Source organism: Raphanus sativus, chromosome 8, assembly GCF_000801105.2.
Source record: "Raphanus sativus cultivar WK10039 chromosome 8, ASM80110v3, whole genome shotgun sequence".
Taxonomy (NCBI): domain Eukaryota; kingdom Viridiplantae; phylum Streptophyta; class Magnoliopsida; order Brassicales; family Brassicaceae; genus Raphanus; species Raphanus sativus.
In genome coordinates, this window is record NC_079518.1 from 13,655,934 (window position 1) to 13,671,580 (window position 15,647).

The window sequence follows — 15,647 nt, forward strand, 5'->3', positions numbered from 1 at the left end:
TGTATGTATATTAATTTTTTAAAAAAATCTAATGAATATTTAGTTTAATGTTTTTAGAAAACAAATTATGATACTGTTTGTGAATTTAAATTAGTATATAGTGTGTATATATTTTTATTTATAATATTTCCATTTTATGTTTTTTAATTTAAAATATTTTTAAAAATTAATTTTATATTTATTTATCGACCTACAACCACCCGTAACTGCAAATTCTAGCCGTAACCAACTTTTAACTTTAATAGGTTAGAACTTAGAACGGATTAAAACGATTTGTAAAAATTTGTATGATTGTTTTAAAATGATGTCAACCGTTACTAACCGTAAAATCTACGTTTGTTTGCAGATAGTAGCAAGAAAATCCGTCATGTCCTAATTCGGATGCATTATACGGTTGCCCAATTTTTTGCCGATTAGAACGTGGAATAAGATTATACGGCCGTATTATTTTAGCCCATCTACTGTAACTTTATTAAAATGAACACTGTAGCAGCTATAAACATGAGATTTAGGGTCTGGCTAGTTTAAATACAATTTTTGTGGTTGCGGGTGCAGAAGTTTGTAGATGCGGGGTGGTTGGGATTATAAGCATTATTTAACGTTTTATAAAATTGGCAAAACGTTTGAAAATTGTTGCATTTGCAGGATATTTGTGACTGGTTGATTATGAGATATTGCAGCGGTTCAATAACAAATTACAAATATAAACATATTATAACATTATAAAAAAGATAAAACATACTATTGTAATAAAATATAATTATTATTAATATAATATGATTAATAATAATATTATGCTTATTTATTTAATTTTTAATTAGTTGAAAGTTATAATTTTAATAAATGTTTTGAAGATTTATATTAAAACTTTTAAAAGAACATTTTGTTTTGTTTTTTTATATGTGTATATCTTTATATATGTATGTATATTAATTTTTTAAGAAATCTAATGAATAGTAAATTTAAAGTTTTTATAAAACAAATTATGATGATGTTTGTGAATTTAAATTAATATATGAAGTGTGTATATATTTTATTTATAATATTTCAATTTTAATTTATTTTTAACTTTTTAAAAAGTTATATTTATCCACTTGCAATCGTCAGTAATCGTAAACGCCAGCTGAAATTATTTTTTGATTTTAAGAGGTTTAGAGCGGTTTGAAACGATTTGTAACGGTTTGTATGATTGTTTCGAAAGACGTCAACTGCTACCAACCGCAAAAGTTACATTTCACGAATACTTAAAAAATTATATAATATACTAATATATCTCTATTTAATGCATAATTAATTAATTGAGAATTATTTAAATAAAAATCTATCAGTTATTCAAAATGATAAAAATAAATTTAATGTATAAACTTGTATTGAAATTGTAGAACGACTTTATCTTATTTTGAAACAAAATAAATAAATCTAAATGACAATTATTATGAAAACGGAAAGAGTAACTTATTCAAGTAAAAACTATTCCCACGTACACTCCAAATTTATCTTGATTTTTTAACAATTAGTTAGGTTCAGGATTATCATACGAATAGTGCGTACAGCATTTTCGAACATGGATCCAAAACAAGACACACAACGAAATTTAATAGGGTAAAATGACTTTAGCCATAATCGATCCAAGCTGTTTTTTTTAGTCGGTTATAGTGCGATTCCTCGGATCCAAGTAAAATAACGAAGTCTAGAATGATATATGAGCTGCTCGAGTTACCTGTGCCTCTTTCCGACGTTTGTCACAATTATAAACTGTATTTCCAGAATAAAATGTTCGTTATTTTTATTTTCATCCAATTATTATTTGGTTTTCCTTTTTTTTGTAACTAATTATTTGGTTTTCTTAATCTATAAATTATGATCCAACAAAACAGATATACTAAACGTTTGTATTAAAGTCACATAAAATTATTCTAAGATATATTCAAAGCGAAAAAATAAAAGAAATATTAAAAAATCAAAAGGCTAAATAACTCGGATCAAAAGTTTTCCTTTTTTTTAATCTTCCGCTGTAATTTCCTTTTTAAGTTATAACACAGTTTCATCGAGAAGGGCAGAAAAGGGCAATGGAATAGATCCAACGGTCAAAATCTACCTAAATCTCAAAAGCCACCGACTCGAACGGTAACTCGTATTACCAAAATTTCCTTTTCTATTGCAATTTCCTTTTTTTTTCAATTCGTCTCCACTCGAACCCTAACTCTATAAGTGTTTCACATCTCCTTCTCTCGCATAACCAATTTCATTTTCTTCTCTCTCCCAAAAGTAATTTCCGTTCTTCTAAAATTGTAACTCAGCTTCGTAACCCTAGAAAGTTTGCGAATTTAAAAGATGGAATCAAACGGAGAGTTGGTGAAGTTTTTAGGCGAAGGTGCTTACGGTGCCGTCCATCTCGTCAGATACATTCTTAGCGACGGTTCTTTCTATCATGTCGCCGTCAAAGGCTCTTCCCCCACGAACCGCGATTCTCTCAACAGAGAGCTAAAGATTCTGCGCGAACTCAGAGGCTGCCCGAGAATCGTTACATGCTTCGGAGACTCTTTGGAAGAAGGTTTAGGGTACGACAGACGCAAAGTCTACAATCTGATTCTCGAGTACGCACCCGAAGGGAGTCTTAGTGATTTCATGGACGGCTACATCGACAGAAAACTACCTGAACCGCTTATCAAAGACTTCACGCGGATGATTCTCGAAGGTTTGGTCTCTATCCACGGTCACGGTTACGTTCATTGCGATATCAAACCCGACAATCTCCTTGTCTTCCCGTCCGGAGGAGATGATGATGATTCTTACGAGTTGAAGATTTCTGATTTTGGAGTCACCTTAGAAGTCGGAGACACTCCTGATTATTGGAGTATCTATTCTCCTTTTGTGGGGTCGCCTCGTTACATGCCGCCCGAGTCTGTCGAAAACGGGGTCGTTAAGGAAACCCTAGACCTGTGGTCGTTGGGGTGCTTGGTGTTGGAGATGTATACGGGTGAGAGGCCGTGGGAAGGGGCTGATAACGATCGTATCGAGGCTCTCCTGCTTGGCGGTAAGGCTCCGGAGATTCCGGAAAGCGTGCCTTGCGATGCAAGAGAGTTTATCCAAACGTGTTTCGCGAGGAACCCTGAGGAGAGAGGAAGCGCGTTTAAGCTGTGGTTTCATAGGTTTCTTCTTCTTCGTCCACGAGAGGAGGATAAGGTTGTCGCCGTTGTCGCTGCTGCTGGAGAGAAGAGAGATTCGCTGCCGTTGAGAATCAGAGGAGCTTGGAAGGATATTACAAAGAAGCCCCTGAAAGCGAAGATATTTCCATCGAAGCCTCAAAAGTTTAAGAAAATTCTGAATAGTCTACTGGGTTGCCTGGGTTAGAAACGCTCGGATTCCAATCTAGTTTCGGTTCAATAATTTCTGTTTTCTTTTAGTATATATGTAGATGTATGTTGATGCAAATATTGTTTTCATCTCTCAATCTGTATGTTAAATGGTATATGTAGATGTATGTTGATACGAATATTGTTTTCATCTCTCAATATGTTATATGGTACTAAAAGCTGAACAAACTATGTTGGATATCTCTTATAAAATTGCGTCTTTCTTGTTTACATGTTCTTAATTTCAGTTGATCATTGCTATAAGGAGCCTGACTCTGTATTTTTACGCGACATTGTCATATTAATACTTAGCAATCAAGCTGTTTGATAATATGCCTGAATGAGAGAAAAAAGCTTCCTGCAATACGGTGATTGATCCTGAAGTGTTCTTTTTTCTCTACCAACAGAATTGTTCTTTGGTCACTCTCAGTCATGAAGATATATACTCGAGCATGGAGAGACCTGCATATTTGCTGCAGATGGTATGCCTTGAGGATGTTGTGATAAAGGCAGAGCCTTTAGCATCTGGTTTAGCAAATGACATACATGGCCAAGTAATATCTCTCAATGCTCCTTTTCTTGAAATCTAATCTTTTGTGTTTGGTGAAATATTTAAAACGATTTTTTTTCTTTGGCTGTATTGCATATACAGCCTGACAGTTCTGAACAAGGCGATAAGCAACAACAAGTTGGGTAAAGGAAGCTCGAGGAACAAGTTGCAGGGTTTTCAATTTATGATAAAGGAAAATTGCATCGAGTATTTCTACCCTGGTTGTAGTAGGAGCTGAGGAGGAGGATTATCATTTTGTAAGATATTTGTTTTGGTTTGGCATGCAAGAAGAAGTTACTGATGCATTTAGGTTGACTTATAGTAATGTACATGCAACATTACTAAATGATATCTTCAACTGATCAAAAGGTTCATTTTTGATCTTTACTCTTTTACGAAAATAAATAATACCCTGATTGACGTTGTTCATCTCCCAGACCTTTCTCAATAATGTTTCCCAAGTTTCTTTGAAGAAGAAACGTCCAAAACGTCTGCAGTGATTAAAAAAGACAAGGAACAACACAAACCATAGGGTACACTATAAAGTCTCCTTTCCCAGTAGTGGATACAACAAAAACAACAGCCTCCTCATCAGGTAAACAACTCTGCAAGCAAAAAAAAAGAGGGCAAGTTTGAATAAGAAAGGAAAACACTTTTACGTTACTATTAGAGAGTGTGTGGAATCTCAATGTTTACTCAAACAACTTTAATCAACATAAATCTAACAGCTGATTATTTGAATGAAGAGAACTTATCAAAATTAATCATACGGCTCTATGTGATGTGATCTAGGTTTAGATGTCTGATTTTCAAGATTGAACAAATGAATGCTTCAGATACGACTCTGACTACGCGTTGGCGCGTTTTTTTTCTTATAATGATTCTTTAGTAACGTTATCATCAGCTTTTTCCCTTCCTCTGCAGAGCATGATCAGTATGCTAAAGCAAGACACAGTATCCTGAAGTTGTGTGGTTTTCATAACTGACAAACCAGCCAGGGAATCAATAAGAAAGCGTGGGATGCATGCATCCGGTGAGGGATTGGTTGTTTCATTCAAAGGAGCTGATGATAATTACAAAAGGATTACTTGCAATCTACGACACTCTTCCAAGTACATTTACTGTATCATATCTGTGCTATGTCTTAACCCGAAGAATAATCAATGCTTTTATGTTTATAGTGGGTTCATCCAAACCTTTTGTTCTTTCTACTAGACTGGTCACTCTTTGTAATGGCTCTATGATCGATAGACTGGTCACTCTTTGTAAATGGGATCCTTTTAAGGAACTCAGCTTGAGATTAATCCAAAAACAATGCTTATACAACACAACATTACAAAAAAAAAAAGTTGAATTAAAAGGAGAGCAAAGAGTCTTCATCATCTCTAAACGTTCTTGAGCTTCTTCATCTTGGAAGGTGGCCATCGACCCTTCTTCCTCAACTTATGCTTACGAACCAGACGTTTCCTCCGTAGCCTAACCTTTTTGGCCAGCTTCATATTCATCCTCTGTTCCGGGAGAAGCTTCTCTTTAGCTTCTTTTGATTCAAGTGGTAGTTTGTCCACTTGGGACAGTAGCGACAACAGTCTTAGGTGGTTCCTCATTGCTCTCGGGCTCAGCTCTGTCTACTCCAGAGGCAGCTGCCTTCACAGTTGTTGATCTTCCATTGCTATTGCTCAAGTTGTAAGCACTGTGTGAGACTCTGTTCTTTGACTCGATGGTGTTGTGTTTAAGGATGAAAACTGAAACCCATGTGAAGAAACCCAAAAAAAAAAAAAGATCAGAGCTTAATTCACACCAAGTAAAAAGCCTACGAAATTAAAGTGTTCCATAAACGTCTCAATGAAAATATATCCCATCTCTTCCAGCTTGATAAAGGAAGAAGCTTTCCGTTTCAAAACTAAGAAACTGAAGTAGCTCAGGAACTGGAGTTTTTTCTTCTTTTTTTTGGTTATGCGGTGAAGATTTTTTCACTGTGATTCGTAAGACTAGATAAAAAAGGTTATGCGGTGAAGATTTTATGTCTAATGTGAATAATAATTAAACTTCAAATCTAAAATAAAGCAAAAATATAAAGTTGTAAAACTTAGAACTTAGAATAGATTTTACTACAAATTTGTAATAAATAAAATAATCAAAAAACAAAAAAAGAAAAAAGAAAAAGAAGATACAGTCATAAAAGCTAGCAAGAAGAACGACGGCAAAAAAAAAAGAAAACTGAAAGAAATTTAATTTTTAATTGGAAATTTACAATATAAATGAGAATCTAAAAAATAATTAAAATTTTAAAAGTTTTCAAAAATGTAAAAATTATCTATTGGTTCAATCAGTGGTTCAACCGGTACCGGATTTTGGGTTTTAGTGGGTTTTACGGGTTTTTGCGGGTTTTTAAATTTTGGGCTTTTCACAAAACCCGAACCGGATTTATCTCGGGTCACCGGGTTTACCGGTTCGACCGCGGATCCGGGTCAGGTTTCAAAACACTGCAACATTGATCATGATAACCGGGGCTTCTATCTCAGTTGGTAAAGGGTTCACAGCTGTGAGTTCCGCCATCTGGGTTCGAATCCCGACCACTGGAGAATTAATATTTCGGCATCGCCAAAAAGAGAGGACCGACATGTGGCAACACGTGACTAATCTGGACCACTTATGTGGAGCCAGGATACCTCTGTATAGTTCAAAAAAAAAAGTTGATCATGATAGCCTCAAATTTCGCCTTCAGAAGCTGGGGTAAGATAACAACAATGACACAATCGTCAAGAAGATAAGTGTCAATGAAGGCGCGACATCGATTGGCTTGGTTTACCAAAAATCTATCGAACTTAAGAAGAAATGCAAACCTTCAAAATGTGAGATTCAAGATAGGGCAAATATCCGACCAAATTGGTGTGAAGTCTTACCTCTCTTGGTCGTGAGAAAGATAAAGAATAGTATTTATCTTAGCGGTTTTTAGACTCATCAAACTTCAGAGTACGAACCTGGGACAAGCCTATGGAGCATCCAGCGATGCAATGCATATCATACTTGATGAGACAAAAAGTAATAAGATCACAAACAAAGAATTGGTTTTAGATGTAAGAGATTTTCTTGAGTGTGAATGATGTGCTCAACAACCCGGGCTGTATGCATGTATCGCAGCGATAGCATTAATACGCTGAAATGAATTTTCAGATTTAGTTTCTATGAAATACTAGAGTCTCTCTCCGCGCGTAGATGCTTTTACATATTATTTTTGGAAAATTAATAGACCATAAATAGTTGGTTTATATATTTTATAATTTTTGTGTAACTTTAAAACAAAATAATGAATTTAGAAGTAATAAATTTTAAAATGTCTAAAACAGTAAAACACATATAAATAGGTTGATCTTCTTTTTTTTAAATAGGTTGATTTGCTTACAGATATATTGCTTTTTGAATGTGATATTAGTATTCTATATAATATTATATTTATTAATTCCTAAATAGATTAATGTGACTCATCTTAGATAAAGTAAAAAATAATTTATTCTAAATATTGAGGTGAATATTAACTTTATGTATTGTTTAAAAAAATCAATTAGCAGAAATCAAACATGATAATGAAATTTATTTTCCATTCACCTTTGTATATGTTTGGATTAGTGATTATTATCGAAATATTTTATATTTTACTTTTTTATACTTTGAAATTGTCTAAAAAGTATTGTATCGCTATAACATAACATGCATGAACGTATTTTGGGTATATTTTATTAAAAAAGTAATGTGGTTTCTTGGGTAATTTGAATGATATGTGACTACGATGTTAGAAGGTATTCTTTACCATTTATAAAAATATATTATAATATGCATGATATATCAAAATCCTTAATATATGATTTAATTATATATATATATAATATATATATATATAATATATATAATATATAATATTGATGTTTAATTTTTAATTTTTAATATTGTAAAAATATAGATAATAATTTGTTTTAAAAATTTGATAGATTTATTGTTTATTACGTGGTTCAAAAAGAATAAATACTGAAGTTTACGTGAAAAGTATATTAAGGAGATGCATGTATGTGAAAAAGGATTTCTAAGAAACTAAATTGAGTTGGAAAATGGTTCGGTGACTGTTTGGTGTTTTCTTTTTGGTTTTGGTTTTGTTCCTGATTTTCAAAGGGATGGTGTGTCAACTTTGAACACTGCTTTCATGCAGTTACACGTTATTAGCTTGGAAGAGATGTTTTTCGTGACAAAAAAAACTTGGAAGAGATGTTTGATATAAATTCTGAATAGCTTGGAGATAAAGAGTTATGCTTTCAGTCTAATTATACATTCATGTTGGTTTAGTTATATTTCTGGCAGACGAATCATAGTTTCTAATATATTAAGATTACCTCAGTCCTAATATAAAATAACATGTCTTTTGAAATTAAAGCTGGAATCATTATGCATTCCAATGAAATCAAAGCCCAAATAAATAAGCAAACTGTTTGCAAATATTAAACCAAAGCAAGTTTAAATAGCCGTAAAACATAGTCTTCTCTCAAACTGAAAATAAAGAAGACGACAACTCAGCGTGTACGAAATAAGTGGCATAATAATCTATTTGCCATGTTTCAGACGCTTAGCCTACTGTGATTCATCTTTGCTATAGGTACTTGCATTCCCATCATCAGCATTGAATCCAGAGCCATCAGTGACAGTTACAAAAGGCAAAGTAACTTCAGCATCAAGTGGGATTTCAGTTAGAGTTGGCACATGTGGCAGAACCTCTTGTGAGACAATAGTAGTAACAATTATTAGCCTGAGTCTTGCCTGTGAAGTTGAGGTTAGACACCTTGACCCTGAACTTATGTGTTTGCCCAATGGTATCGATTAAAACTGGGGGGCAGGCATCTAATGGCCAGCACCACGTTCTTCAGTAACCTAAAAATGCAGGGAGGATTAAAAGTGAGTTTTAGTGACCTGAGAGGGTTTGAGTTAATGGCTAGGTACCTCATAGTAGTTGTCAACCAATTATGCCGCTTGCTTCCTTGTCAACTCACTTCCTGCCTCACAAGTAGGACGAAAACAGTCTGGTCATTATTGCAGTAGACAGAGAGATCTTTTCGAGATACCTGCAATTAAAAGTCAACAGGAATGAAATTCTAGAAAGATGAAACATGAAGTTATGAGGTTAGAATGCATACTTCGCTACACCAGAAACATTAGTATTGCCACACTTGGCGCACATCAACCGCTGCGGCAATATAGTACCATGCACTGTCACGCTCTATATCATCGATTGTGGCTATGCAGTCAAAAGACTATGTAGTCAAAAGAAGTTTCCTGCAATATGTTAAAGCTAGTGAATTACATGGATATGCTTTTCTTCTTTTTTTTACAGAGTTATCTTAAGGTTTTACTTTATCTTGGCATATTCTTGCTTGATGTAAGCAAAGATTTGACGAATTGCCATTGTCTCTCATTTGTATTAACGCGCTTTGCAATCTCTAGGTTAGAACTCAACCTGAGATAATTTACGAAACATAAGATTTGGAAGGCTCACTCAAGAGAGACTGAACATAATTGACAAACACAACAAAGTTGTCTCTATAATTACTAACCAGTTTAAGTAATCAATCGTGGACTGGTTATCTTTGTCTATGAAGACAAATGAGGATGGCATCAAACTGAGAACTAAATTACGTGTTTTCGGTTAACGCATTAAAACAGACGCTAGTGACACTGTTTCATGAATAGCTGAAACTTCAGAAAGTGAAGGACACTTATTTATTAAACAGCTACGTAACTCAACATAAAACAGCAGACTGAACTTAATGAGACCTGAGAACATTAAATATCACGCTCCAAGGAAATTGTATACAAACGTGTTTTGAAAACTTAATAAGTAAACATTAGAAACCGATGACAAACAATAAAACGATAGGATTAGCAGTGGGTCGGTTATGCTAAGGACAAAAATTGATTACCTGCTAGAGTTTTTGGGTTCACAGTTGTGACCAAAAAACGGTGGGGGTGACTCTTCATTGGATCTGAATTTCTTGTAAAGTCTTTTGCAGCCTGGTCCCAAAGGTACAGCTTCATAACTGGTCTCCACTGCAAAAAATTATTTAAAACAGGGTAAGTTTTTTATAGGCTGTTCTAAGAGTAAGCTAGTACATGAGGACGTGATCATAATGGCAGTAAAAACACTCTTTGACTGCAAATGTACCAAAATATGACGCTTGCTGATCATTTTGGCCTCGTCAAGGACATGGTGGTCAATGAGAGACTGTCCATTCACCAGCCTCAAGTGGCCAACGACATCTACAACATTGTTCATGAAGAGTAGTAGAGAAATCTTAATATAAATATGACAAATTGAGCTGGAGAATATTTTAAAAAATCAGATAAATTACTGTAACCCCTGACCACGGTTAGCTTGGAAATCCTCATGTGTGTGAAACCTGAACCTGTTTGCCGGAAAAGAGACATAGAAGGAGATGTCGTCTAGGGGAGGGGAGAGAGAACCGAGCCTTTGGAGACTAAAAACTGTTAAGATCTGATAGCAACACAATAAATCTCCTTGCACCTGCTTTGAGATGAGGCTGGTATGTTGAAGCACGAGTAGAGGATATGAAACCGTGCATCACAGGGGACCCCTGCAGGAGTTGAAATAAATCAGAATATCATTCAAAAGAAAAAAAAAAAGAAATCAGGTTTAAGGATGCTGATTGGAATACAATCGAATAAAGGTTGGCCATTGGAACTCATACCTGTTCACTGATGAGTTGGAGCTCTAACCCGATAAAGACCCCAACTTCTTGCCTTACAAAAATGGATCACCCAGGCCAGAATCGAAGCTTTGAATCAGATGCTCCTTCTGAGATGTCTTTAAAATACATGGCGTCTGGAAATTTTCCAGTGGTAAGATGGGACTTCGTGGTGGATTTCATTGCTGAGTATATTTTTTATTTGCAATGAAAATTAGGTTTAGAGATAGAGTTTATATATGAGAGAGTATGAAGGAGAGGTTGGAAAAAAAACATGAAGAATTGCTTTAACATCTCATTGATTGAAAAAGTAACGGGAGAAAATCAAAGATTGGAGAAGATGAAGTGGAAGTGGAAGAGTCCGGTGAGAGACTCGAGAAGTTTTGAACGACGACGAAACAGATTCTGAGCATGGGCCGACAGATAATACGAGTAAAGTCCATACGAAATTACATTCTATCTCAACCGTGGTGACATGTCAAATAGAGACTTCTGATTGGTTGGTTTTTCCATCTGATGTGGACAGTTTTAGAGGAATATTAGTCCCTTTTAGTATAGTACTGATTAGGGCTGGCAAAAAATCTGAACCCGAAAAAACCAATCTGAACCTGATCCGAAAAAAGTAGCACCGAACCGAACCGAAATTGATTAAATATCCGAACGGTTCAAATTTCGGTATTTAAAGAACCGAAAACCGAACCCGATCCAAACCGAAATATTTTGGGTACCCGAATATATCCGAAATAAATTTATATACTTAAAATATACATTATTTTTATATATAATGTATATTAAAAATATTAAAAATATAAGATATCTTTAAGTTTCCAAATAATCGGAAAAATATATGCAAATAGTCAAAAGTTAATGTTTAAAATAGCTAAAAGTATACTGAAAACACCAAAATAGTTAAATCTCTATTGATTTTTTATCCAAATATTCAAAGAAACCAATTTATATGTTAAATAAGGTATTTTGACATATATGTTATGAAAATTTATATGTAATATATTATCTTTCTTATAGATTTTGAAAAATTTAAAGTATATAATTAATTTTGAAATTTTAAAAACATTTTAAATGGGTTATCCGAACCCGAACCGAAGCCGCAAAGATCCGAACCGAACCCAAAACCGAAATTTAGAAATATCCGAATGGGGCTGAAATCTTTGACCCGAAAACCGAAACCCGAATGGACTGAACCGAAACCGAATGGGTACCGAACGCCCAGCCGTAGTACTGATTCTGAGTTATTGAATCTGTTTGTTCACTTTGTTTTCGTTTCAAATAAATATATTTTTACTTAATTTAACAGAGTCTTATTCACACACATATCTTTGAGTTTAGTACCCAAATCGAACCATCTTATCCCAAGTAATTGGTTTATTCAGACTCGATTATAGCTTAGGTTCAGTTTGAAAGGTATTTAAAAAAAAAACCCAAAATTGATGGTACATTCAATCAACTTAATCCAAGTTAGATATGTATAAAATATAATATAATAATAGTAATAAAATAATATTTTAAAAATATTTTATGTAAATATATAGTTTTATTAAATCATGAATTTAAAATACTAATAGAAATTTCAATAAACAGAAATATCATTTATTTGTTTTTACTATAAAATGATTTCATCTATAGTTTTTATTACAAAATTGGTATTCTATCATATGGATTCAACGCAAAAATCAGAATATATCAAATCCTAATAACTACCTAAAATCCCAATTATAAAATTAACTTAGATATAATATGTGAAAATATTTTCAACCTTTAAATAAAAAAATAAATTAAAATAGTATAAAAGAAATTCTGTATAAAAATTTTCAATATATAACTATCATAATCTAAACATTATTAAATTTCAATAAAATTTCTTTTTTTAAATATTAAATTATGCAGTCGGAGCACAGACTTCCCTAGTATATGATATAAGAAGATTGGTCGTCAAAAAAAGTGAAGATTGTCGAGAGAAACAAATAATATCAAATAAAAGTTCATTTGTTTTCTTATAATTATGTATATGGAATTAATTAAACATGAAAGTGATTAAATTAAAGCGGAAATGATCTATACTATTAAACATGGTACACTTTGTTTTTTCCAATAAATATCCATCCTTTATATATAAATTGTGTTAAAATACTACATAGATGTTATATTGATTTGGTTTAGTAAATATTAACTCAATCTAATTTTAAATATATAATATATATAATATATATATAATATATATCACAAAGAATAGAATGAATCATTATCTCTAAGATATCTTAAGAAAAATAAAAATAATAATTTTAATAATTTGAAAAAATGTTTGGCAAAATTTCAAAATATCTGCATAATTATTTGCGAAGTGATTTTTCTGTTCTCACGTTAAAAATTAGAGCGTTAAAGTCAGTATACTATTAATAATTGATTAGATTACATTTGTTAATATATGATTATCCATAAATTAAAAGAAAATTTTATTGATTTATTATCATCATTATATAAAAAAGATCTCATATTATGATATCCAAAATATTTTACATCATAATAATTTTAAACAATATAATAAATTTCTTGCCTTAGCATATCTGAAGACTTATGCAGGTCTCGGTTTTTTTTCCTCTGCTGTTCGATCTCTCATCTATAACATTTGTTTCTAAGTAACTCGCAAGAAACAGATACAAAAAGAAAGTGAAGTCCTGCCACACCCTGCCACCTGGCTAACAACACAGCACCTGCAATTTCAACAAAGATATGTTTACAAGCAGACGCAAAGTTAGTTACTATAAAAGTTCAGAAAACATATATAAAGGACTAACCATAAGCTAAACTTGAACCTTGCAGATCTTGCAAGTAATGTTTGGTTCACTTAATTTATATCGGTTTGACTTAATTGAATTTGTTGGTTACTAAGATTTTGGTTTATTTCAATTGAAAATACGGTATACTAAAAAATTCAGAACTAATGGTTAAATATGTTTCAATAACTAGGTTAAGTAGAATTTAAAAAGAAAAAATTGCCCAAAGAATTAAACAAATCTGGTAAATCTATTTTATTAAAAGACAAGTATGTGAGTAATAGTATTTTCGTAATTTATATCTGATAAACAAATGACTCAGGGGTAAAACAGATATGAAAAATAAAAGTAAATAAAATAAAATTAAGAGTCATTTATACAATAAACTAATGAATTATGGTTAAACTAGCTTTTCATTTTATTTCAAGAAGATGTTAGGGGCACTCCTATTCCTTACTAAATAAAAGTATTATGATATCTCAATCCACCTGTTTCATTAAAATCATTGGATTTGTCAAAGATTTCTAAACTAAAGAAGATTTATAAATACAATAAGTTAATACAACCATACCACCTATTTAATGGATTTATTAAATCTTCTTTAGATTTATAGATCTCAATAAATCCAGTGATTTCAAATTAAACAGGTGGATTTAAAGATTACTATATGAAATTCAGAAATCAAAATTAGAATTGTTTTATAAAATCATTAAATGAGGTTTTTAGTATATTAAATAAAGATCTAATATGTGTCTAGGAGGAAACATATCTGGGTCTAGAAAAGTTTTCAGAAAGTCTAAAACCTTAGCAAGTTATCAATCCTAAACTGGTTGGTTTTCTCGGATATCTTCCTAAAACTACCATACGCATGAGAAATTGCAAAATATAATTATCTGCTGCATAAGCTTCCTGAGCGTGCATGTTGGTAATGCCTAAGTGAAGAGGTCGGCTGAGTTCTCGCTGGATCTGACTAGAGTACCTTGACCTCTCCTTCTTTCTGAAGATCGTGGGTGAAGAAGAACTTGGGAAGAACATACTTAGTCTTGTCACCCTTGATGTAACCATCTTTGAGCTGAAGCTATGCAGGCCGCATTGTCCTTCGTAAAGAACGGTCGGCTCGTCTTTACCAATCCGTGATTCCACATGCTGTCCAAATATGGTGTGTCATGAGTCTTAACCAGACACACTCTCTGCTTGCTTCATGGAAGCCAATATATCCGAGTGATTGGATGATGTGGGATATAGTCTGCTTGACTGATCTCCATGAAATGGTCGTCCTCCATATGGAAAACATAACCAGTTTGGGACTTAGCACTGTGTGGGTCGGAATTAGTAACCTGCATCAAGCAAAATGCTTTCATGATATTCATGGTCCATTTGATCATGTGGTTTATCTCTCTTAGATAAATTCGACCATGAATGTCTTTGTATGTCCATGATCTGTCCGGATCATGACACATCCATAATCCATCCGGATTATGTTTCTTGTCCACATATATATCTTATTCAATATCCTTTGAACCAAAACTCTTTATGAACTTTTAGTATATGTCCACGGCCCTGTTCATGAAGTGGCTATTGTGTATAGTTTGAAGTTTAATCAAAACTAAGCCACTTTTTGGTCAATAGGACGTTCCTTCACTTGGATGGTTTAGGTCGGATTTAAGACCTAGAGGAACTGGTCGGAACAAGCTGGACGGGATGGATTGGTCGGGACAATGATGATTAAGGTCGAACTAGGTCGGACATGATCCTAGTCGGTATTTTTCCCTTTGGTCGTGAATCTGATGGATTTCTCAGACCATTTGATCAATCTATTCTTGGTAATGTTGGATCATAGATTCCAACCTTCATATACGGCTAATGATCTCTACTATAGATCATCGTAGTCTCTTCATAGCCTTTCCAAGAATCAATCATCTTAATCATCCTTTCTTTAAGTATAAACACAAGGATATATTGACTACTATAGGAACTGATTTGAAACGTTCTTATAGAACTTTCTACTAAGCATCACTTAGTCTTATCATATCGTGTGTATGGCCAGCTGCATTTCAGTCCATGAACAACGCAGGAACGATGTTGTTCTATGAAGAACTTCTTTCTCATCTTTCAAGGTATCTTATATTACCTTTATATCCAGTGAGATATCCAATGTCTACTACATCTTTCTTAGATGTCCAGATTTCGATATTGGGTAGTAGCA

At 33.2% G+C, this 15,647-nt stretch overlaps 1 protein-coding gene, 1 long non-coding RNA gene and 1 pseudogene across 6 annotated transcripts; 1 reads left to right on the forward strand and 2 right to left on the reverse strand.

The window, feature by feature from the left end:
- Window positions 1–2,195: 2,195 nt before the first annotated feature.
- LOC130498415 (mitogen-activated protein kinase kinase kinase 20-like) lies at window positions 2,196–4,308 on the forward strand. The gene is made up of 2 exons (XM_056991766.1): window positions 2,196–3,910; window positions 4,009–4,308. The coding sequence occupies exon 1, from the start codon at window positions 2,335–2,337 to the stop codon at window positions 3,352–3,354; it is 1,020 nt and encodes a 339-aa protein (XP_056847746.1). The 5' UTR covers window positions 2,196–2,334; the 3' UTR covers window positions 3,355–3,910; window positions 4,009–4,308.
- A 982-nt stretch (window positions 4,309–5,290) lies between these two features.
- On the reverse strand, window positions 5,291–5,765 carry LOC108820048 (50S ribosomal protein 5, chloroplastic-like; annotated as a pseudogene).
- Window positions 5,766–8,372: 2,607 nt separating this feature from the next.
- LOC108819321 (uncharacterized) lies at window positions 8,373–11,055 on the reverse strand. 5 transcript variants are annotated; one of them, XR_001944231.2, is made up of 8 exons: window positions 10,653–11,055; window positions 10,109–10,538; window positions 9,867–9,993; window positions 9,501–9,621; window positions 9,300–9,403; window positions 9,084–9,222; window positions 8,890–9,011; window positions 8,373–8,820 (listed from the first exon to the last, which is right to left on the reverse strand). It is a non-coding gene; the product is annotated as an uncharacterized LOC108819321 (long non-coding RNA). The 5 variants fall into 5 exon arrangements; XR_001944228.2 differs by lacking the exon at window positions 9,501–9,621 and having other exon boundaries at window positions 10,109–10,203; window positions 10,309–10,538; window positions 10,653–11,052; XR_001944229.2 differs by lacking the exon at window positions 9,501–9,621 and having other exon boundaries at window positions 10,109–10,203; window positions 10,296–10,538; window positions 10,653–11,052.
- Between the last annotated feature and the right edge of the window lie 4,592 nt (window positions 11,056–15,647).

Coding starts and splice junctions, on each gene's coding strand:
- LOC130498415 (XM_056991766.1), top strand. CDS start 2,335: ATGGAATCAAACGGAGAGTTGGTGAAGTTTTTAGGCGAAGGTGCTTAC.